Here is a 23,584-nt window from a genome sequence, read left to right as displayed (position 1 = left end):
CCAGCCCAGCAGTAGAAAGCCCCTTTCTTTTTCCCAACAAGACTGTACTCTCTGATTTAAAAAAGAAAATAAAAAGCGATTTTTATGAATCAGAGCAGCTGTTCTGAGACCAGAAGCCAGGGCTGCCGGGGCTGGGGCGGTGTGGGGGGGAGAGGAGGAGATGGGACACCAGCATCCTTGAAGGGGCTGCAGCTGAGGAGGGTGTGCCTGGGGGGTTCTGGGGGGGGGGGTCCGAGAGGCAGTGGAGGCCCAGCCTGGCCAAGACATGGGATGGTGGGGAGAGGACGCCTCTGGGCAAGAGACTAAGAAGGTTTGGCCAGCAGGGGCTGGGGACTGGATACCCTCAGGCCTGGGGGCACTCGCACCTAGAACTCCTCAACCCCACGGTCCCACTAGAACATCGTGGCCCCGGGATCTCCCCTTCCCCAGACCCCTTTGAGGTCAGAGCTACGATGGTCATGACACTGACAGATGACAAACTGGGGCTAAGTAAACCACCCACAGGGACTGGGACCACCATTGCCCTTCAAGGCCCAGCTGAGCTTGGGGAAAGGCCTGGTGGAGGTCTCACTGGGCACACCCCCCCATCCATGCTGTGGTGCTTGCTGGGAGACTTGGAGCCCAATCCTGCAGCATAAGTGGCCACAGAGACAAGGGCTTAGTGACAGCAACACTGGAGGGCAGGCATGGGCCAGGCAGGGGCACAGTGCCCACTGACCCCTCCCAGCATCCCCAGGCTTTTGCTGGCCACATCTGGGAAGCCAAAGGTTAAGGGCGAGGGGAAGTTCGCGGAGAGGGAGGGGAGAAGAGAAATGGGGGGAAGGGGACATAGGGGCTGAAGAACGGAGGGGTGGAAGGGTCGGCAGGGCATGTCATGGGGAAACGGGGGTTGGGGGTGGCCATGGGGTGAGCGGCCTCCTCCTCTCCTCCTGACGACTCAGAGAAAGGGCAGGGACCCAGGAAGTCCTCTCAGCCTGGGAGGAAGAAAGGGTGGCCCATGGGGTGCACAGGGCCCTGCTTGGGTGCATGTCTCACCAGTCACCCCCACCCCTGTCCCCCTCCTGTGTCTCTTCCCCTGAGTTTGGACACAGCCCATTCTCCCAGCAGCCCAAAGCATCTAAGACCTGCCCCCCCCCCACTCTCCCCCAGCCTCCAGGTGGTCCGGCAAACTCCTCTTTCAAATTCTGGGGAGGCAGCTGCAACCCTCCCCCAACCCACCCTTCCAGGGGCCATCCTAGCTGGAAGGGGCTTGGGGACTGCTTCTGGGCCTCTCAGGACAATGAACACAGGGTTGTCTTCATGGTTAGGGCTGGGGAGGGACTCCAGCCAGCTGAAGGACCAAGATTGCCTGGGAAGGGGAAGACGGGGGACCTGCCATTGCAGGGTCACCCAAGGAGCCCTGCCCAGGCCCGCGGAGCTCAGGGCCCAGGGGCTGCTGTCTTAGCAAATGTGTGAGGTCTTGAAGCACAGCACAAGGGCATCCCCAGCCCCCTGCTGTGGGACCCTCACCCTCAAGGACAAGACCTTATGAAACAGATGCCCACCCCCCTCCCCTGCCTCTGCCCCCACCTTGACAAACGGTGGTGCTGCCTCCATGAAGCAGGACACTGGGGTCCCAGTGTCAGTCCACACCCATCTCACCCATCCTCCATGGTAGAGCCTCCAACTCCTCCCACTGCTCTGTACTGTGATCTGGGGCCACCAGCCAGGGCCCAGCATCCAGTTCTGAGGGCAGCACCCCCATGCCTGGATAAGCCCCTGGCCATGCAGCTGCTGCCCTCGGCTGGAATCTGCAGGTGCACAGCAGCCACACCAGGTGGGCTTCGAGGACCCCAGGTCCTACAGTCACAAATGACTACTCTGTAGTGAGTGGCCCCATCTCAGGGCAGGCCCACCCTCCTGGGCCAGCCGCAGATCCCCGTTACTCTACCCACAATGACCCCTACAGAGACCTAGGAGACACTCAGCCTGGGCATTCAACCCCTGCTCCTCTGGCAACCCCAACACATTCTTCCTGTCACGTAGGATCCCACCTCACGCACTCAGGGCCCCAACACCAACCTTGTGCTGCTCTCTATGTGACACCCCCTTCCCTCAGGGTGTTAGTGAGTTTCAGGTAGAGTGCACAGGTCTACCCAATGGTAGCCAACACCACAGTGCTGGGTTAAGGAGGATTCTAAAACTATCAACGTGCAGCACAAAATGTGCTGCAGTTGACTAGTAATGCCTGTCCTGGGCCCAGGTTGGGCCTTGGTGGTGAGTTTGCAGGGCACTTGCTATCCTTGCTATAGGGCCTGAAGGGAGTAGCTTTGCAGCAGGACCCCCCAGATCCTCTGTGCTCGCAGCCAAACACCCTGCTCTCATGGCCAGGCCCTGTACCGCAGGCAGTCAAGCCCTTGTGTGTCCAGGTTATGCTTTCAAAGCACAGCTCCCAGGACTGAACACCCATGTTCCAGGCTCTAGTTGCAGGGAGCCACATGAGACCCCTTCTCGGGGCTAGAGTTCCCAACTCCTAGGACTTTCTGAGGCTGGAGGTGCTCAGACCCTCAGGCTGTGCCCACTGGTCCATCCACAGGCCTATAGGTTTTGGGCTTGGGTGCTATGTGTCCACAGGCTGACCCATAGTCACCCAGGTGTGGGACCTGGCTGGCTGCATCTGCTCCCAGGCCAAGGAGAGGGGCTAAGATCTGGGGAAGGTGCCAGGCTCCCACGGACACTTTTGGAATGCAAGCAGTGGGCAGCCTGCCCAGGATCCAGGCACCCGCCTTGCAGGAAGGAGCTCAGCCTTGCTAGGGAGGGCTGGGGAGGGCAGCTCCAGGGCTTGCTGCAGGCCTCCACCTGGGGAAAGCAACTGAGAATCCTCAGAGCTTGGACCTGGGAGCTCCCCAGGTGTGACACCCAGAATCCTTGCTGGTATCCTACACAGCAGCTCTGACCACCAGAGAACTCTGTTCAGAGGCCCACACCCTGCCTGCCAACCCAGACCTTCTCCTTCACACTCCCGTGAGTAGAGTTGCCTGGCGGTCAGAGCTGCTGTGTGAGGATGCGGGTGAGGGTTCTGGGGGTCACACCTGGGGACCTTCCTGTGGGGTTCTTGACACATGGGTCATTGTGCCTGGTACCATGGGCACAACACGTGTCAGCCTCACACACAGGCGAGCAGTGGACTGATGTATCTGCCCTGGTAAGATCCAGGGATGGGCCGGGCTTGGTGGCTCAGCTTGATTTTTTTTTTTTCTGTGAGCCACCGAGCCCGGCTGGTGGCTCAGCTTGTAATCCCAGCACTTTGGGAGGCCGAGGCGAGTGGATTGCCTGAGCACGCGGATTTGAGACCATCCTGGGCAAATTGGCAAGATCTTGTCTCTACAGTAAATAAAAAATTAGCCAAGCATGGTAACGCGCACCTGTAGTTCCAGCTACTTGGAAGGCTAAGGCGGAAGGATGGCTGGAGCCTAGCAGGGCGATGCTGGGATGGCCGTGAGTGTGCCACTGCACTCCAGCCTGTGTGAAAGAGAGACTCCAACTCAAAAAAAAAAAAAGATTCACGGATGTCAGTCCAGGAGGCCATACCCCCGTCCCCAGTGACCCAGGCTGCCAGCCCCAGCAGTGGACAGCCATCACAGGACATGGAGGGAAAGAAGTTGCTCTCTGTGTCTGAATCACACAGCTGTTCTGATTAGTGTGGTTTACAGATGGGGAAATTGAGATTCAATGCTGCATGGCTGGGCATGTGGACTTGAGGCTAAGGCAGTTCTTGGTCTGTGAAGACCCTCTCCCTTGCCCATCCAATCTGCCAGGACCAGGGGCCCACAGCTTGTCTGGTACAGTCCTGTCCTGCCTGTGGTTGCTTGGGTGTGGGTAGGGGCCCGTGTGTAGTCTCCTGGGTCCCTGAGCAACCTCCAATGCAAGAGCCTGGCCAAGTCCCTGGCTCTGGGACAGCAGGAGTTTGTGGGGGGAGAGGATGTCTACTCCCAAACACAGGGAGGGCAGTTCAGAGGGCAGAGGAAGGGAAAGAGAGGACAGGCTCTCAGTTGGACTGCCTGAATTCAAATCCCATCGCAAGCTGGGTGCGGCGGTTCACACCTGTAATTTCAGCACTTTGGGAGGTGGCAGTGAGAGGATTGCCTGAGTCTAGGGGTTCAAGACCAGCCTGGGCAACTTGGTGAGACCTCATTTCTATAAATTAAAAAAATTAGTTGGTCATGGTGGCGTGTGTCTATAGCTCTAACTACCTGGAAGACTGAGGCGGAAGGATTGCCTGAGCCCAGCTCAAGGTTGTAGTGGCTGTGAGTGGGCCACCTGGGCAACAGAATGAGACTTCGACTCAAAAGCCAAATCAAACCAAAGCAAAAAATTCCATCACATACAATCCTAAGCCTCAGTTTTTTCACATATAAAATGGGTCTGAGGGCCTCTGCTTAGCATGGTGTTAATAGCAGTAAATGAGGTGAGTGCCATCGCAGGGCCAAGCTCAGAATAAAGTGTTGGCGTCCTGCTTGACCTCGAGCCAGGGCTGGCCCTGAAATCCCTGCCTTGGAGTCACCTGTGGCTGTAGGAACTATAGGCCCTTTATCCAAACCAGGGCTGGACAGATGGGCTCTCAGGACCCCCAATCCACTTCCCCAGCCTCCCTGGGCTCAGGGTCTGCCACCTGGGATGCTCACCCTAGCCATGCCCCTATGACTCCATTCACTCATTTGTCAGGTGCCTCCAAGGGCCCTCTGCCAGGTACAGGGCCGGACACTGGCCCCCAGGATGATCGGGAGGGGACCTCTGCCCTTCACAGCAACTGGACAGTAGACAGCCAGGCCATGAACAAGTAAAGAGGTGCACAAAGGAAATCTCAGCATGAGGGCAAACCCCAGAGGGGACAGGAGGCTGGGACCCTGGCAGGGGCAGAGGCCGAGGCAGCCACAGTGAGGGTTGAGGGCCAGGGAAACCACAGGAGGAATCTGGTCACAGGGAAGCTGACTGGAGGGGCCTGTCCAGGGGCAGCTCCTTCCCCCATACTGTGCCTCAGATCTCAGGGTGGCCAGCTTGTCCCCACTGGCCCAACTTCTGCCCTGGACATGGGAAGGGACCAGTAGGCAGGGCAAGGGGTCTGTAGGGATGTGATGGGACTGGGGTGAGGGGGAGGGAGGAAGGGCATCACTGAGGGATGGTCAGTGGTCCTGTGATAGATCAAGAGACCATTTTAGATCAAGAGGCCGGGAGAGGAAGGAGATGCCCACAGGATCTGGGAGAAAAGGCACCACAGTGGGCTTTGGAAAGATGGAGCTGGAGGAGCCATGAGAACCTGAGTTTCACTCTGCTGCCCCAGTGGCCCACTCACGGCCACCACAGCCTCAGCCTGCTGGGCTCAGGCAACCCTTCCGCCTCAGCCTTCCAGGTAGTTGGAGCTACAGTCACACACCACCACGCCCAGCTAATTTTTTTCATTTATAGAAATGAGGCCTCACCAAGTTGCCCAGGCTGGTCTCGAACCCCTGGGCGCAGGCAATCCTCTCACTGCCACCTCCCAAAGTGCTGGAATTACAGGTGTGAAACCACCTCACCCAGCTTGTGATGGGATGGGATTTGTACCTCACACAGATGCCTTCCAGGCTCCCGCTTACTTTGAGAAGCCTGGCAAGACCTGAGACCTTAGGGGACCAGGGAGCAGAGAGGGGCAGAGGGGTGGCTGGTGGGATGTGGGAAGCTGTCAGCTCGAACAGCAGGGAGCACTTGGAGGCTGGGTGCAGCCCCTACCCCCACAGGAACCAGGTACCAGTGGAGAAGTGGCCGCCGGCGGGTGTGGTTTTGACAGAGGCCGGTCGGAAGGCCAGCGCAACTGTGTCCGCAGTCGCTGGGCTCCCCCTCCAGGTGGCACAAGAGACTGTGAGTGGCCCTGCCTGGGGGAGCAGCAGCTCCTGGCCCCACCCCTTCCCAGCTGAGCCCCCCAGGAACAGAATCCCCTTTCATCGGCCCTGTGGGTGGTCCCAGCCAGGCAGCTGGGGGGGTGGGGAAGAAGGGGACCAGCCTCTCAACAATAGGGCCAGCTGTGCTGAGCCCCCACCCCCGCTCTGACCCACCCAGGACAGGCTGGCCGGGTTCACCTCTGGCCCCAGCCAGTTCCGCCGCCCACCCCACCCCACCCCAAGCCCCAGAGGGGCCCACCTCTGGTGGAAGCCCATGCCTTGGGTGAGCCCGAGGAGCCAGGAAGCCGGGGGTTGAACAGACAGGCTCTGCCCCAGGCCAGATGTTCCGGGGCGGCGCCTCCAACTCTGGGGTGCCTCCCCTGCACCCCCAGCTGTCCCACCAGGAAGCAGGAAGCCCGGCCCGGCCCTGCTCCAGCGGCTGCCCTACAGATGGTGAGAGGGGAGGCCCCACTGGGCGTGGGGGGCGCTGGGGCCTGGCCTGTCCCGGCCTCCCTGCCCTTGACACAAGCCCCAGGCTGGGGAGGAGGTGGCATGCTGGTTTTGCCGGATACCTGCCTTCCTGCTCATTGTGGGGGCAGTGACAGAGGCGTGGGCGAGGGGAGAGTCAGACCTCCGAGTGGACCGCCCAGGCAGCCCGCTGTGCCTATGGCCCCTACTCTCCAGCCGAGTCGCGTGCCCCCCGCCCATCCCACACCCCCCTACCCCCGAACACACACGGCAGAGAAACAGGCCCCAGCACGCGGGAAGCCAGCTGGCACCCCGTCAAACTAGCAGCCAGGCACGCTGCCCGGGCAGCCAGCCAGCCTCTCGCTCCGGCCCGCCCGCCACCGGCCCCTGCACTCAGCTCCCAGCCGCAGCACCATGCGGCTTGTCAGGAGGCTGCCGGGGGCAGGGAACCCCACAGGGAGGGGATCCCAGAGCGGCAGGGCAGCTTCACTGAAGGCCAGGGAGGGAAGATAGTGAGGGGGTAAACTGAGGCATGGACCGCAAAGGCACACACAGTTGTAGGAGACACTCTGCCACCCTTGGTGGGACCCAGCAAGGTGGGTGAGTATGTGCTCTCCCACCCAGGACTGCTGCCTCCCCCATGTCCATCCTCAGTTCCCTATGGGACCTGTATTCTGGGGCCTAGGCAGGCAGCTCAGAGGCCACACCTAGTCCTGCATCTGCCTGTCCTCGCCCACCCAGCTCACGCTCGATGCACCTGCAGCCCCCACCTGACATGGATGGCAGGATCTTCATCTCCCGCCAGCCCAGGAGGTGCCCAGCAGGGCGGATGGATGAACTTCCTTGGGGTGACACAGCCAGAGCCACTGTGGACACGATCCCCTCTTCCTGCTCAGGCCTCCTCTGCCTTGAAGGCACTATCTCCAGGGATGCAAGCAGAGAGGACTCAGCCCAGGCCTGGGATCAGGGCTGGCCCTGGGACCCCTGCCTTGGAGCCACCTGTGGCTGCAGGAACCAGGCCCTTTATCCAAACCGGGGCTGGACAGGTGGGCCCTCAGGACCCCAATCCACTTCCCCAGCCTCCCTGGGCTCAGGGTCTGCCACCTGGGATGCTCACTCCAGCCATCACCCTATGACTCCATCCACTCATTTGTCAGGTGTCCCCAAGGGCCCTCTGCCATGTACAGGGCCGGACGCTGGCCCCCATGATGATCGGGAGGGGACCTCTGCCCTTCACAGCAACTGGACAGTAGACAGCCAGGCCATGAACAAGTAAAGAGGTGCACAAAGGAAATCTCAGCATGAGGGCAAACCCCAGAGGGGACAGGAGGCTGGGACCCTGGCAGGGGCAGAGGCCGAAGCAGGCCACAGTGAGGGTTGAGGGCCAGGGAGAGCTGGCCATGAAAACCACAGGAAGAAACTGGTTACAGGGAAGACATATATCCCAACATATACCTGGATTCTGGCCTCTCATCCAGCCAGGGAGACTCTCTGGGTTAGGGGCAGGAAGATGGAACCCATCAATGCTGGGCCCCATGCAGGAACCTGCAAGTTGCTGGGGGTGCCCCCGGTGGGCTGTGAGCAGCTCCACCCAGACAGCCGTTGGCACAAGGGGAAATGAGTGTCTGGAGGCCGTTGTGGGTACTGGCTGCCCACGGGCTGCCGCCCATTCACCCTCTGAGCAGCCCCTAGAGGGTTGGGCTGGGGGCTACAGGGCAGGTGGTGCTACCCACAAACCGCCCTCCTTGCTGGTAGGTCCCCAGAATAGGATGGAGGGAGAGGGTGTCTCCTATGCAGAAAACTTGGGGATGGTCTGATGCCACCCCTGGCCCTGACCAGGGGCCACTGCTGCAAGGAGGGGAAACCAAGTCAGCCGGCCAGAGTGTACCCTGCACCTGTGGCTGGCTCAGGGTGGGGCAGCGGCCGTTGTGTCTGTTAGTGGTGTTCCCCAGCTGCCGCAGGCCTCCTCTGTCTGCTCCCTGGTGCTCCTCCCTCCTTCCTCCACAGACATCCTGGGAGCAGATGCTGGTGTTGGCTGGGGAGCTCACCACAGACACAAAAGGCTGAGGGGGGCGGGAAGGCGGGGCCCTCACAGCCAGCCCGGGAGCCTCTGCCAACCTCGTTTCTCCTCCAGGAGGCCACTAGGAGTGCAAGGGCAGGGAGAAGGGGCAGGTGAGTCCGGGCCGAGGACTGTGGTCTGCCGCTAGGTTCCAAGAATGGCCATTATCCTCCACCCCGGAAGAGGTTGCTCCTTATGGCCTGTCCAACATGTGCACCCTGTGCCCAAAGCCCAGATTATTTTAACAACTGTCCCTCACTCGTCACCTGTTCTGTTTGGAAAACAGCCCCTTTCTTGTTGCACAAAGAGAGGTTTCTCTGCTTCCAGCAGTGCCGGGTGCTAATCTCCCTGCCTGGAACGGGGCTGCGCGGTGTGTGGGTCCGCCGCGCTCTGTAAACACGACGCCCGCTGCTCGCGGAGTCATTGAGTTACGGCAGTGCTGGGTGCCAGGAGCAGAGAGCCCTGTGTGCCCGCTGCCAACTGCAATTACCTCTCCGCGTGCCAGCCGCGGGGGGTGGGGGGGCTTAACCCTTCCCATGCCAAGGGCGATGGGGCAGCCAAATGAGCACCAGCAGCCAAGGGGCCAGGAATGTGGGGGCCCAAGGCCACTGCCGTCACGGTGCCAGGGGGCTGAGCAGACAGTGGGGATTCAGGTGGGGGTCCCCACTCTAGGAAAGGCCAACAGAAGCCCTGAGGTCCCAGAAGGGCTCTAAGGGTCCTCCTGCCTCCCAGGCAGCCCGAGAACATAAGGCAATTCCTGAGGCACCTACTGTGTGTCAGGGGTTGTGTCCCATGGGAGGCCGGTGGCCTGGAGGAACTCTTTATCCTAGGCCAAGCCCCCGGGGTGGCAGCCTGCAGATTTTGACAGCTCTCCCCTCCCAGTCCCTCTCTCCCAGCTGGCACATCTGGAGCCCACACCTCCTGAGTCTGGGGAGGTGGGGGGCAGCCCATGGTGGAGGGCGTGGCCCAGCCTGGCCGGCCCAGCTGTGCTCCACATTTTTCCGGTTCCCCAGAGCCCTTCCAGGCCCACCCCCCTCTTTCTTTCTGCCCATCTGGAGCACACATCTGGCCAGGACCATTGCCTAAAGGGCCGCCCCTGCTTCCAACCAATTACCACCTCCCCCGAGGGGCTTCCTCAGCAGGGAGGCAGCCCCTCCCAAAGCATGCTTGGCAGGGTCTCCAGCTGGGCTCGCACTGGCACAAGGGGAGCCCTCACCCTGCCACTGGCCCTGTGCATTGCGGTCAGTCATTTGGTTCCCAGGGTGCCACAGGGAGCCCGGTCCACTCACTTACCTTCGTGGGAGTGAGAGAACCAGATCTGGGAGGTGGCGGGGTGGGAGCTGCGGTAGGCCTGCTCCGAGGGAGAGGAGCTGGAGCCACTGGGGTGCGTGGAGGCCGCTGAGCCCAAGCTGCTGGTGAGGAAACTGCCCATGAAAGAGGAGGCCGGAGAACTTCCCATCAGGCGGCTGCTGGCTGTGGACACAGGGGCAAGAGTGAGTCTGACTCAGGGCAGGGCAGGGCCAGCACCCACAGCCCTGGTCCATGGGACTCTCTCAGGCCCCTAATCTCCTCCAGTCCTTTGTCTGTAAATACCCAGGAAGCCAATGGCAGGAAAAGCTGCCTACCCACATGGGTGCCAACAGTTGCACACAGGGTCCTAAGTCTTCTTGTGCCTCAGGTGCCCTGGTACTAACACCTGTCTGAAGCCCGAAAATGACACTTTGTCACCACCACTGTCACCACCACCAACTATATCACCACCAACCATATCAACCACCAACCGCCATCACCAACCACCATCACCAACCACCACCACCACCAACCATCACATCACCAATCACTGCCATCATCACCACCACATCACCTACCAACCACAGGACCGATCACCACTATCACTACCACATCACCCACCAGCCACGTCCACTCACCACCACCAACCATTTCAGCACTATCACCCACCACATCACCACCAACCATATCACCAAACATCACCAACCACCATCATACCCAACTATCCCAACCATCTCACCACCAACCACATCACCAGCCACCACTATCACCACCACATCATCCACCAACCACATCAATCACCAACCCCTTCACCATCATTGTCAACCACATTACCACCAACCATATCATCATCACCACCATCGCCAAGCATGTCACTATCAATCACATTACCATCAACCACATAACCATCACCACCATCAGCATCTCCAACTATCACCACCACCATTAGCCAGGTGCCAGGTACTGTGGCAAATCAGCCTTCAGAGCCTGTAGGAAACCCACTGCCATGTACGTGGACCCTCTCCTCAGAAGCAGAGCACCCTGACTCTCCCAGGCCATGGTGGTGGGCAGCCCAAGGCCTCGCAGATGCTGGAGAACTTGCCAGAATGCCTTAAGCCCACACTTTGCCAAAAGGGCCAAGGGGATGCACCTGGGACCAGGGTCAACAGGGCCCAGCCAGGGGCCCCATGCCAACTCTGTGGGCCCAAGCAATTTCTGCCCCTCTGGGCAGCACTCGGAGGAGCTGCCCTTTTCCCCAAGCAGGGTTGTTATCACTCTCCCCAGGTTCAATTAACTCACTTGTCAGGCTGGAGTGCCCCAGTCAAGGGTGAGGAAGGGGAGAAACTGAGGCAAAGGGAAGACTGAAAGATGAGAGATAGAGAGAGGAAGGGGACCCTGAGGATGGATCTGCTTTTAAAGTCCCCTCAGGGTCACTCAGGGTCTTGTCCTGGCTGGGTAGGCATAGGGTTGCTGAATGCATTCATCTCCAGGTCCGGTGGAGGCAGCTAGAGGCTCCTGAGTTGGGTTGGGACACTTAGCATGTCCCCTGGTGGCTTGGAGTGCAGGAGATGGCAGCCACCACTGGCCCAGGTCAGCCTCCTCACCCTGCCCAGCCAGCTCTCCTGGCTCACCAGCCTGCCTGCACCCACCACTCATGGCCCATCAGTGGGCCGTGCCCCCTCTCTGCCCAAGTCCAGTGGCCAAGGTCAGGTCGAATGAGCCTCCCTGGGTTGCCATGGCTACCGGCTCTTGTACAAAAAGGACACAGGGTACACGGAGTGCTCTGCACACAGTGCCCTGCCACACGGTGGGTGGTCTGGGGCTACACTGCTTGGCCCCTACTCCAGCAAGGTGCCCTGGCACCTTGTCATCTCTGTCCATGGGCAGCGAGCCTGGCTTGGGACCATCCCAGGGATGTGGGGAAGATCACTGCCCCTGGAGCTGAGTATAGGGCTGGGATTTGCAGGGCCGGCAGAGGTGAGTCAGGGCAGCTGTTCGCCTGTGGGAGGCAGGGGAAATTTGTGAATTGGTGATGCTTCATCCACTCTGGCTTGGCCTGGGAGCTTCCAGACATGAGGTGACTCAGCAGAGAGGCGGCAAAGGCTGGGGAGGGGGAGACTCCTCTAACAGGGACCCTGGAAGTATCCCACTGTGCAGTGTGGGTTCTCAGCCCAGGGCCCCCACCCCTCCAGGCTGTGTGAATGGGTAACAGTGGGCTCGAGAGGGCCTCTTCCAGACACAGAGCCACACAGGAAGGTCTGAGTGCGCTGGCGGTTGCGTGGGCTGCCAGCTGGCCTCTGCAGGAGGAGAGGAAGAGTGGCCTGACAGCCGCGGGGAACTTAGGCCCAGGGGCAGGGGGCGACGGTGCCCAGGAGCCAGGGGCTTCCCGGACCGCAGGGCCGGGACTGCCATGGGTCAGGGCCAGACCACAGGCATGGCAGTCAGGGGGCCAGGGGAGGGGACTCCGGGCTGGGAAGGGAAGTGCCGGCCTCCCCTACTCCAGGGACAGAGGAGCATGCCTGTGGGGTGAGTGTGGCGCTCCCCTCCTCTGGAAGCTTTCCACTGCCTCGCCCAGACCCGCCCCAAGTCCCCCAGGCTTTCCCGCCCCCACACCCTCCCGGGGAAGTCCCTCCCGCCCCTTCCTCCAGGGGATGGTGGGAAGCAACGGAGTCCAAAAGTCGGGTCTGGAGAAAGCATTTCTCCAGGATCCCAGCCTGAGAAACCCGCACCTTGAGCTCTCCCACACGCGGGCGGGCAGGGATACATAGCCCAGCAGCCCATAGGGCCTCAGGCGTCGGCAACTGGCCTGTCTCTGGACTTGAGGGCTGTCCTGGGGTGCCTCCTTGCCACTGGCTACTCTGAGTCCATTTAGAAAGGGATCCCCACACCAGAGTCTGGGAAATGAGAGGGAATAGGACAGGGCTTCAGCCCAGCCTGGCCCTGTCACCCTTTGACCAAGTCAGCCTGGCAGGCAGCGGGCAGGGTCCCAAGTGCCTCCCCCGGCTGGGCCTCAGGCTGGGCTGCCCACCAGGAAATCTTCTCTACTCCTTTTTCCCCTTTCATTCTGCAAACAAAAGAGCTAGATTGCTGTGTCCTTCTCACACAAACATTATGTCTTTGCATTTTCACTATAATAAGTTTAAGTAGCAAACCACAAGAAAGGAAGTCACTGTCACTCAAGACACCACTGCCCAGAGATGATTGCACAAGTGTTTCAGGACCACCTTCTGGGCACAGGTGCACACACCTTTCTTGAGCGTCCCATGGAGTAGTACACCACATCCTGATTCCATGTACGGGTGTTCTCAGGATTGAGAGGACCCTAACATCTCCTGCACGAAGGCTGAGGTGGCCTCTCGCTCCTGAAAACCATGGTGCAGCTGCTGCCAGGGGTTCTCACTCCCTGGCCAGTAGGTCAGCACATAGCACTGGGCCCATGCAAGAGGCTGCCATGTACCGCCCCTAACCCCCAGCACAGGCCCTGCACACGGCCAGAGTGCCAAGATCCTTACTCTAAAGGGGTGAATTTCTCCCCCACCATCCTAAGCTCAACTCGAAACTTGGAAGCAGATCCCGTAGTCCCAGACGGGCCCACCATGGTGGGAAATGACCCCGATGAGTGTGGGGGAGGGCACCGCCAGTTCCCTGAGGCCCTCTCCACCTCACCCCACCTGGCTCCTGAGCAGCCTGGGAAAGCCCAGGACAGAGCATCGTGCCTTTATTGTCACCTCCACCTCTGAGGAGTTTGGTGGTGGCACCGTGCCCAGCCAGCAGAGCCGTGGGCAGACCTGGCTGCCACCTCCCCAGCCCCCGCCTGCCGACCAGCAGCCAACCCCAGACAGAGCCTGTGCGGCAGCTGCCTGGGAGCTGAGCGCAGCCTGGGCCCCGGCCAGGGCCAGACTTCGTGGGCCAAGGCCAGCCGGGAACTGGGCTGAGGGCTCTTTCCTCTTGGCAAAGTCCCTGTCTACCGAGTGCTGCGGTTACCAGCCCAGGAGGGGGGCAGCTGGCGGGAGGAGTCTTGACCTGGGGCCCCTCAGGCTGAGCACCCTGGTCCTGGCACAGACCATATTGGCAAATCCCTTGCCAGGGGCTTCACAGACCCAAGCTACTTAGTGTCACTATGCACCCAGGTTGCGGGAAACTAGTAAAGGAACAGGGCACGATCGATCGACTCTAAATCATTAGTCAAGAACCACAGCCCCAAGTGCCCAAGGGATTTCAACAAGGTGTGTCTACACCATGGCTATCCTAACCCCACCAGTGTGCACAGTCAAGGTGGCTTGGTCCCCCCTCGGACCCTGTCCAGGACACCTCTCAACATGTTCTTCATCAGCTGTCATAGGGATGTGGCACATGTTTAGGGTTTTCCTGGGAAAGGGACCCAGATAAGCCATATGAGGTGTCTGTGGGGTGTCACCTGGGCCACTGAGGCAGGCTGCTCTGCACTGCGCATTGGCCTCCTGCAGGCCATCCCCACAGCCCTGCTAGCCCAGGCCAGGGTTTGCAGTGGGCAAGCTCTAGCCCTAGCTCCAGAGCCACCTCAGCTCTGTCCAGGACATGGTGGAGGTCTGGCTCAGGCGACTGGCTGGCTGAGAAAACCACTCTGGAAGATAGCACGCTGGGAGGGCTGCTGACATCCCCAGGTGGCTGGGTGCCTTGGGTACAGTCCGATGCCTAGGAGGGCAGTCTGTCCCTGTGCCCCAAGGCCCAGCCCACCTGGACGGAAAGACAGTCCATGCCTGAACCTGCGGCTCCAGGGGCACCCAGGAATGGGGCCTGAGGACAGCTGGACGCCGATGCCCTGAGCCCGGCCCTCACCCGAAACTGCTATGTGGGAAGGCTGCACACGTAGGTGGCAGTAGGCTGCAGCAGAGGTGGCCCTAGGTGGTCAGGCACAGCTGAGGAGAGTTGGCCCTCCTCCTGCCAACCTATTGGCCGGGTCCCCTGCCATGGCCAAGAGGGTGGACAGGTGCTGGGCAACCCCACAGGGTGCAAAGAACGCTGGAGCCCAGGAGTCCCCAGAAAACTGCTTCCTCCCTGTGGGTCTAACTGGCAGGCATGCCGGCAGCCCCCCCGCCCCCCACCAAGTGTCCACCAAGGACCTGGCACACCAGGCTGGGCCTGGGTGAGGGGACGGGCAGGTGCCTGCTGTGCCCGCCCACCCCACTCTCCTGCCAGGCCAACCGGGATGAGGGCAGAGGGAGTCGAGCGGAGTCGAGCGCAGAAGGGCCCGGAGAGCCGGGAGAGTGAGCAGGAGCAGTCTCAGCAGAACGAGCATTTGTTTTGAGTTAAGCGAGTCGCTGAGACAGCATCCTCCTTTTATGGAAACTGTGAAATGGGTTGTAAAAAAAAAAAATTAAAAAAAAAGACTTCGCTGAGATGACGGCGATTCTCGAGAAGCAGCAAGTCCCTTCCCAGGCTCCCAGGCTCCTGCTGCTTCCGGAAGCCCAGCTGACGACGGGCTGCTGGCATGGGCCTCCTTGCTCCGAGCCTGGCGGCTGCGCCCACCACCTACACCAGCGCCAGCTCCCACCCTCCCGCTCATATCCACTGGGCTCCCCTCTTCCCTCAGCACTGGCTTCCTGTTCTGTGTTTTCCCCGCCCCCTGCAGGGCCCTCCCAGGCAGGGGCCGTCCCTTGGTCTCCCCCAGGACACCAGGAGTGGCTGAGAAAAGGAGTGATGAGAGGCCCTGAGGGATCTGAGCAGGAGAGGGGACAGGCAGGAAGGATAAACAGCCTCAGCCCTGCCCCACATTCCTCTCATTCCAGGAACGGGGAGGGAGGGAGGAAGGAGGCTCCACGCTGGGTTCCTGCGTGGATGTGGAGGGGGAGGCTTGGTCCAGCCTGCTTGGAGGCGGAGGTGTGGCATCAGACCATTTGGCTGACGAGAAAAAGAAGTCGGGGCTCAGGGATGGGAAGACCAGGTCCGGGGTGAGAGGCCACTCGGGGACCCCTGCCCTGCGCTCGGAGACTGGAGGCTGCCATGGAGCGGCTTGGAGACCCTGCCACGTGCCGTCCCAGGTGTGCACATATGGCTAGGAGTGGGTGTGTGTCCATGTCTGGGTGTGCATATGTTTGCAGGCTCAATCCCCAGACACAGTCCAGTGGTGCTCCCTGCTCTGGTGGAATCCACTAGCAGCCGAGACTCGAGAGGATGTGGGTGTGCACACTGGTGCCCAGGCATGTGTGAGCACTCACAGGGTGTGACTCTGAGTACGCAGAGATGTCTCTGGACATGTGCATGTGACTATGGGTGTACGTGCACGGCTCTGAGTATACACACATCTGGGTGTGCACACGTGTCTGGGGCATGTGGCCATGTGCATGCACACATGGCTCTGGGCATTCCTGCCTTGGAAGACTCTGTTCTCGGGCACAGGAGCCACACGGCTGGGAGGGTCCTCGAAGAAGCTGCTTCCCAGGGTCAGGCCTCCACCAGACTCTTCCTCTCACTGGTCTGGACCTTGGCAAAGGCTCCTAGCCTTTGGCTGTGCCCAAGATGGCATGGGAGGGGATAGCAGGACAACTGGCTGCCTTGGGCCTGCCCATCTTGCATAGGGGGACCATCTAGGCCTATACTCATGGTAGAAGGCCCTTAGTCTCAGTGGGCAAGCTGCAGCTCCAGGCCCCCTGTCCCCTGCTGCCTGGGGGCCAGCCTCCTGCCCAGCCCAGCTGCTCAGCTCCAAGCCACCTCTCTGGCGGTGTGGGGAGGTAAGACCTAAGACCTGAAAGAGGCCCCCAGGAGTCTTGTGGGCTCTGAGGGCAGCCAGCAGGCCATGTGTGGGGTTCCGTCTCTTCTCTGCTGTGGAAAGCAGGACCAGGCCATTCTCAGACTTGCCACAAAGGGCTCCCTGTTCTCAGATCCCCTGCAGGGTCAGTTGGCCAGGCAGTGTTCTCTAGGGTCCCCAAACTGTCCAGATCCGGGGAAGCCCCCACTCCAACCTCGAACCTGCTGCCCCCAGATGTCTGTCTGTCAGTTGTGATCCCTCGAGTCTCGCTGGAAACAGGGCCTGCCCTGCCTCACGCCCTCCGTTCTGCCCCCACAGCCTGGATGGGCCTGAGAGCGCCTCCGCCCCAGAGGGCCACAAGCCACCCCACCACCATCTGTAGCTCCGAGAAGGTAACCGGACAAGAGGAGGAGACTGAGATGGACACAGGGTCAGAGGAAGAACAGAGACGAGCTTGGAGGAAGGTGGGAGGCGGGAGGGACCGAAACTGCAGTGTGGGGGTGAGTGGGGGCTGGAGCAGAGACCAAGAATGCAATTTAGTGGGCCATGGTCTGCTCAGCCCAGCCAGGGAACGTGGGGGTAGCTTGGGGGGAGGGCACCCACCCGGAAACAGGAGTGTGTCACCGAGGAAACTCCTTGGCCAGCTCAGGAGAACCTTCCAGAAGCCCACGCTGGCCCAAAGGCAGTATCTCTCAGGCCATAATAGGAAAACTCTGTGGTTGCCGTGCTACCCGGCCCAGCAAACGTGGAAATGGCTGGGAGGCACCGATGACAGGGGATGGACCCAACCACTGACAGCCCAGAACTAATAAAAGAAAAGGAAAATCGGATATAAGTCTGGTTCTTATTAAAAGGGTAAATTTAGCCCTTTGGCTAGGGCAGGGGGGGCGGGGTGGCCTACGCTCCCCACAGCCGCCCTTAGCCTCTCTCCCCGAGGGTTCTGGGTGAGGGCGAGTGACTCAGAGAGGCTGGTGGGGATGGCAGAGGGCTGTGGGAAGGGCAGGGGGCTGCCTCCTCCAGCTTCTCTGGGTCTTCACACCTTCTGTGTCTCCCACTCCCTTGCCTGGTTGGGTTGCCTGGATGGGCGGGCAGCCAGTACCTCCTCCCACCTCCAAGACACTCCTGAGTGCCACAGGGTGGGTGGCCAGGGCCGTGGGAAGGGACCAGGGCAGTCGACACCACCCCCTCGGCTCCCATCTCCAGCTGCATGAGCAGCCTGGGTCAAACCAAGCACCTTCTGTCCCACCATCTTGTCCAGCTGCAGGGAGCAGACACCCTGGGCTAGATACTAGGGGCATGCACATGCATACGCACGCTCACTCAAGTGCACGCGGGGACACACACACACACACACACACACACACACACACACACACACACACTCCTCAGCCAGAGCATTGACCCCAGCCCGCTCATTTCCTTAAAGAAGGGGAAGCCTTGTGGGCATGCACCAAGCCCTCTTGCACCCAGTCCCAGTGACCCAGGCCCTAGCCCCCTGCACAGACCTGAGACATGCCCAGTCTCAGGTGTGGTCCGGGAGAGGACAAAGGGCAGCAGATGGAGATGCAGCTCCCCCACTCCCCTGCTAGCCACTCCAGCCACAAGATGGGCTCTGACAGAACTGGGTCCACAGAGAGACTCCAGCACTCCCCGGCCGAGTGTCCATGTGGTGACTCTGCCCTGTGGCCAGTCCTTCCCCATCTGCCAAGTGGACCAGCCACAGCGCTGCTGCGGGCATGATCTTCCTCCTCCCACCCAGCCCCACCAGGTGGCATCGACAGCACTGGGCGGGGACTCCAGCCAGAGCAGTCCAAGAAGTTGGGGGGTGGAGGCAGGCGCAGGTTTGGGGCAGCCTGAAGCAGGTTCTCTCCCTCCTGTGCTCCCCCATCCTCTCGGATCCGCATGCATATACATGCACATGCACGCACACGTGCACGCGCTCCCCAGCCTGGCCGGCAGGGAAGTGTGAAGCCCACAGTCTCTCTGGCAGGGCCTGGCGTTCTGCCCACATCCAGCCTCGGCTGTGTGCCCAGGCTGTCCAATGGCTCTGTGGGTAGTCACAGCCCTAGAGCCGAGGGGACCATTAGCTCCTCTCCTGCTGTCCCCCACCCAGAGACCTCCCTCATCCCATGCCCATCTAGCACTGGCCCCAGAGCAGTGGGCATTTGTGCTGCAGCTCCCGGGCTGGGCCTCCCCACCTGCCCCACCTGACTCCCAGCCCTCCTGCGAAGAAGGCAGTTTCCTGGGCATTCAGAGCTGGGCAAATCCCAGTCTCTTGCTTGCTGGACAGGCTCATAAGCCCTTTGTGGGAATAACAAGTGTAGGGCTCTCCACTGGGGCTGAGGCCGGTAGTTTCAGGAGTTGGGGCACTGTGTCTGCCCAGTAGTGCCATCCAGGTGACACTCATGTCAGGCCCCAGGTTAAGCCACAAGGCCTGGAGGTTGGGCTGGCTTGGCCGGGTGTGGGGGAATCTAAGGCCCATACCAACGACACCTAACAAGGCTCAGGCTCCCTGGGGTATCTGCATCCAGGCAGGAGAGACACTGGTCTGTGCCAGTTTAAGCAGAGCCGTGGGGGCAAGACGGTGAGAGGTACTTCACATGGTGTGGTTACTACCTCCAGACTGGGGTTGGTTACCATGGTGGGCCTGGAGAGCTCCACCTGGCCACCCTAGGGACTTAGGCCAGTTCCTGCTTCCCGGTGCTGAAAAGGACCAAGTGCCAAGGGCCTGATGCCCAGAATGGGGCTGGCTGGGGCTGTGGCATCCTGGAGAGGGGCTGGGCAGGGCACTGGGACCGCCACAGGACATTGCAGGGGTGAAAGGGCATGGATCAGCCCCCTGCACTCAAGGTCCTGCTGTGATGCCACCTTTCTGTCCTCAATTCCCGGTAACAACTTCAGGTGCGGCTGCTTCCAGTCACACTCCAGAACTCCCTCCAGGGAGATAAACAGCCCTTTCCAGATGCTATTTCTCCAGGCTCGGTTCATACCCAGACCCATCTGAAAAGCCCAGCCTGGCCCCCTTCACCACGAAGGTCCCCCCAGAATTCCCCTCCAGTCAGCACCCAGCTGTGCCTCCAAGACGCTGAGCATGTAGCTATCCTGGTTGCATGTGGTGTGGTGCCAAGAATGGGCTCTGGGCAAACCCAGGATCTGAGAAGATGGAAGGAGAGGGAGGCAGGAAATAATCAGAAGCTGCAGGGTGACAGGAAGTTCCAGAGTCAAGGCACCCCAACTCTGGCCCTCTTGGCTCAGGGCCAGCCCCCAGCCTCCAGTGCTCGTGTTTCTGGGCAGCTGTGGACTGGAAAGGGCCAGAAGGGAAGGGCAGAGCACCCAAGGGAGGCCCAGAGCAAACACGTGCCGTAGACAGCCCACCAGGGAGCGTGGCAGGCCAGGGAAGTCTGCAGGCCCCCGGCAGGCCAGAGAGGACAGCAGGCTGTGGGACCGTGTGATGGTGGGAAAGGCCGTGAGGGCCGCCAAGGCCACCTGCCAGGATCCCGCTTCGGAGGCCTCAGGGTTGGGACACGGACCGGCGGAGGCCCAACCACAGGTAACCGAGTCTTTCCTGCCCCAGAGAGAGGGCTGCTGGGTCTACCTGGGCTCTTCTGCTGGCCAGCCTCTGTCACACACCATTCACTCCCTTCGAAAGAGATACACCAAATGTTGTAGTCCCTGAAGATGTTTCAAGAGTTTAAGTAGAGAGAAAACCTTGGTTTTCTGAGGTAAAATACGGCGTTTCTTGGAACTCTTGAGGTGAGTGGGATGGGGAGAGTGGCTCTGTGGCAGGGGAGTCACCCTGGGGGCCCCAGTACAAGGGCAGGAGGGGACTCCAGGATGGAGTGGAGCCAGGGTCCCTGGTGTGACCACTGGGAAAGCAACTGACCTGCCCTAGAGGTGGGGGTGGCAGGGCACTGACCCTTGCTGAGGGTGGTGGCCTTTCACCATTCCCTCCCTGGCCCCACACAAGTGGGGGTGGGGGCAGCCAAGGCCAACCCTGGGCAGGCGGCCTGAGACTCTGTGCTGGGGCTGCCCAGGATGGAACGAGGTCCTCAGTGGGTACCCCCACCCCAGCTTCAGAGGCTCCAGAGACCCACAGTCAACCTGAGATGCATGATGACCCTCAGACCACACTGGCCCTACCGGCCAGGCCCAGGGCCAACTTCCCACTCCTGAAGGGACCCAGGGCCAGAGGACTGCCCTGCAGCCTGGACTGGCTTGAGGCAGGCTGGGGGAGTGCCCAGTGGGCCCAAGGCACCTGGTGACCCCACACAGGCAGGCAGCTGGCACAGGAACAGCAGAGAAAGCGTTGCCCAGGCGAGAGGGCATAGAGGCCCTGTCACCCAAGCCACAGAGGAGCACTGAGCTCCATCCAAAGAATGAAACCCTAACCCAGCTCATTCATTAGGCAGACGGTGACTGAGTGCCTGCAACGCGCCAGGGTCACTCACCCTCACCCCAAGCCCAGCCTGAAATCCTAAGAAGCCACAGGCGGCCTGAGCGGCCTGGTCTCACGTGCTGGTTCTGGGACCTTGGGCAGCCCACACTGACCTTGCAGTGCTTTCAGGGTCAGCTCACTCCACCTGTCGGGGGGGCGCATCTGGGAGTGGCTTTCCAACAGTGCTAAGACGATGCTGCACCTGCAGCAGACAGCAGTGCCCTGGCCGAGTCAGGGGACAGCCACAGGCAAGCAGGAGTCTCCGCCATGGAGGGGGCAGCTTAGAATGGAGACAGCAGTGAGGCGATGATGGCGGGATTCAGAAGCGACGAGGGAAGGAGGAGTGGTGAGGGGGACAGGCAGGACCGGCCTCAAGATGTCCAGGGCCCAGCCGGATGTGGAGGAAGCAGAGGCTGGGGGTGAGGGAGGCTTTGGTGAGTCCAGAGCTTGGACTCGGCCAGGTCGCATGGAAGGCGGCAGAGGGTGTGAGGGGAGACAAGGACACAAGAGCACAGGAAGGGCACAGGCTGGAGGGGACCTGGGCATGCTCAGCATGTGGGGGGCAGCGATAGCCACAGGAGAGATCAAGATGGGGCACTCGAGAGCGGGTGGCTGTGATTGTCGTGGGTGAGATAGCCCCAATGACTCCTGACCGCTGGTGTTCACCCTTACGTAACCCCGCCCCTTGAGTGTGGCCAAGGGATCTAGGCTTGCTTCTATGAACAGGACATGGCCAATGTGATGGGATGCCGCTTCCCAAGGTGAGGCTACACCAAGCCTGCTTTGTCTCCCTGTCTCCCAGTCACCCTCTCTCCCTCCCTCCTTCTCTTTCTCGCTCCCTCCCTCCCTCCTTCCTTCCCTCCTTCTCTCTTTCCTTCCCTTCCTCTCTCTCATGCTCTGAGCAGGACACAGCTGGATTGTGAGCTGTGCAGGAACCTTGTGGCAAGAAACTGATGTCTCCAGCCAGCTAGGCCTGTGACAGCCGGAGGGTGAGCCTGGGAGGGGACCTCCAGAGTTGGACTTTGAGACTCCCATGACCCTAGCCAGAACCATGACTGCAGCCTTGTGAAAAACCTGACCAGAGGACCCAGATTCCTGTCCCTCCGAAACTTCCTGATAATGTCTGCTGTTTTAAGTTGAGGATGGTGTAACACACAGAGGAGAGACAGACCGGGGCGGGGAGAAAGGGTGTTGCAGCATCTACCGTGGCACCCAGGACAGAGAAGGAATCCTCAGGGAGGTAAATGAAGCACCAAGATGGAGAGTCAGCAACTCAGGGGACAGATCTGCTTCTGCAGAGAAGTCAGAAGCACAGCCTGGTATGTGAAGGCTCCTCTTCCCTGCGCTAGCCAGCAGGACTAGGGGTCAAAGTTATCTTTGACTTCTGTGTGGCAGAGCTACCCTGGGGTCTCAAGGGGCATGCGTCTCCCGCTTGAACGGGCATTTTAGGAGTGTTTGCCCACCCCCCCCCACCCAAGGGCCTTCTGGACTCAGCAACTCAGATCTCTTCTAAGCGTTCGACATCAAATCTGCAACGCGTGATGAAGGATGGGACGGCCCTGCACAGCTTTCTGATTGTCTTTGACTTTATCTGTATTTGCACACATTAAGGGCTTTTTAAGGTTCGTCTAAAGATGCAATACAATTTAATTTAGATTTAATTTTGGTATCAATTTAAAATAAATTAAAAGTTTCATTTTTAGGATGCCCAAAGGGCGGCAAAAACTCCCAAAGAGGGAATTGGCTTCCAGGAAAACTGCCCAGGAGGTGACCTGCAGGCCTGGGGTGACCAGAGTATACAGTGGGGCTGGATGGACAGGGCAGCTGTCCACTATGCAGATCCAGGCTCCTTCCTGCCAATTCAGGGACAGAGGGATCTGCTGTCACCCCTCCTGTGAGTCCCATGAGCCAGGAATTGGGGGAGCCCTGGTTCTGACTTCACCTCATCCACATTTGGGTCCCAGCTCTAGCTCCTGCCTGCCCTGCACCCTGTCTGTGCCTTGGCCATGTCAGGCTGAATAAGAACACTTCCAGCCGGGCTTGGTGGCTCAGCCTGTAATCCCGCGCTTTGGGAGGCTGAGGTGAGTGGATTGCCTGAGCCCGCGGGTTCGAGACCTGCCTGGGCAACTTGGTGAGACCTCATCTCTACAATAAATCCAAAAATTAGCCGGGCATGGTAGCACGCGCCTGTAGTTCCAGCTACTTGGAAGGCTGAGGCGGAAGGATGGCCGGAGCCCAGCAGGTCGAGGCTGTGGTAGCCGGGAGCGGCCATGGCACTCCAGTCTGGGCGATAGAGTGAGACTCCAACTCAAAAAAAAAAGAAAAGAAAAGAACACTTCCTGTACCAGGGCCGCCGGCAGGAACAGGGACAGGATGGGAAACGGTGAGATGGAGGAAAGTCATCCAGGCCTGGAGGGGCAGCAAGGGGCTTATTGGAAAGGACCTCACTGAGATGTGTGGGCTGGGGGCTGCCCCACGCTCTGGGGATGGTGTTGAGGGCTCACTTGGGGCTGAGGGACAGAGGAAGGGGTTCTGCCAGGAAAGCCCAGCGGGGGCTAACTCATCCTAAATCCACCACCACCCCAGGCCCCCTGCAGTCTCTCCAGGGCCAGCAGACCACCCATGTTTGTGGGTTAGATGGGGCAGGGTGGAAGACCTCTCAAGGAAGGGAGGAAGGGACTCTGAGAGGGAGCGAGAGGAAGGAAGGA

At 60.3% G+C, this 23,584-nt stretch overlaps 1 protein-coding gene across 1 annotated transcript in view; it reads right to left on the bottom strand.

Moving 5' to 3' along the window:
- BAHCC1 (BAH domain and coiled-coil containing 1) overlaps nt 1–23,584 on the bottom strand; it is a 116,833-nt gene that overhangs the window by 27,793 nt on the left and 65,456 nt on the right. Inside the window, exon 2 of the mRNA XM_021708789.1 lies at nt 9,718–9,897. Coding sequence (XP_021564464.1) covers nt 9,718–9,897 — 180 coding nt within the window. The remainder of the gene's footprint in view (nt 1–9,717; nt 9,898–23,584) is intronic.

This window comes from Carlito syrichta, unplaced genomic scaffold (genome assembly GCF_000164805.1).
Source record: "Carlito syrichta isolate Samal-C Ts95f unplaced genomic scaffold, Tarsius_syrichta-2.0.1 Scaffold148020, whole genome shotgun sequence".
Lineage (NCBI taxonomy): Eukaryota > Metazoa > Chordata > Mammalia > Primates > Tarsiidae > Carlito > Carlito syrichta.
This window is presented reverse-complemented; position numbering and strand designations above follow the sequence as displayed.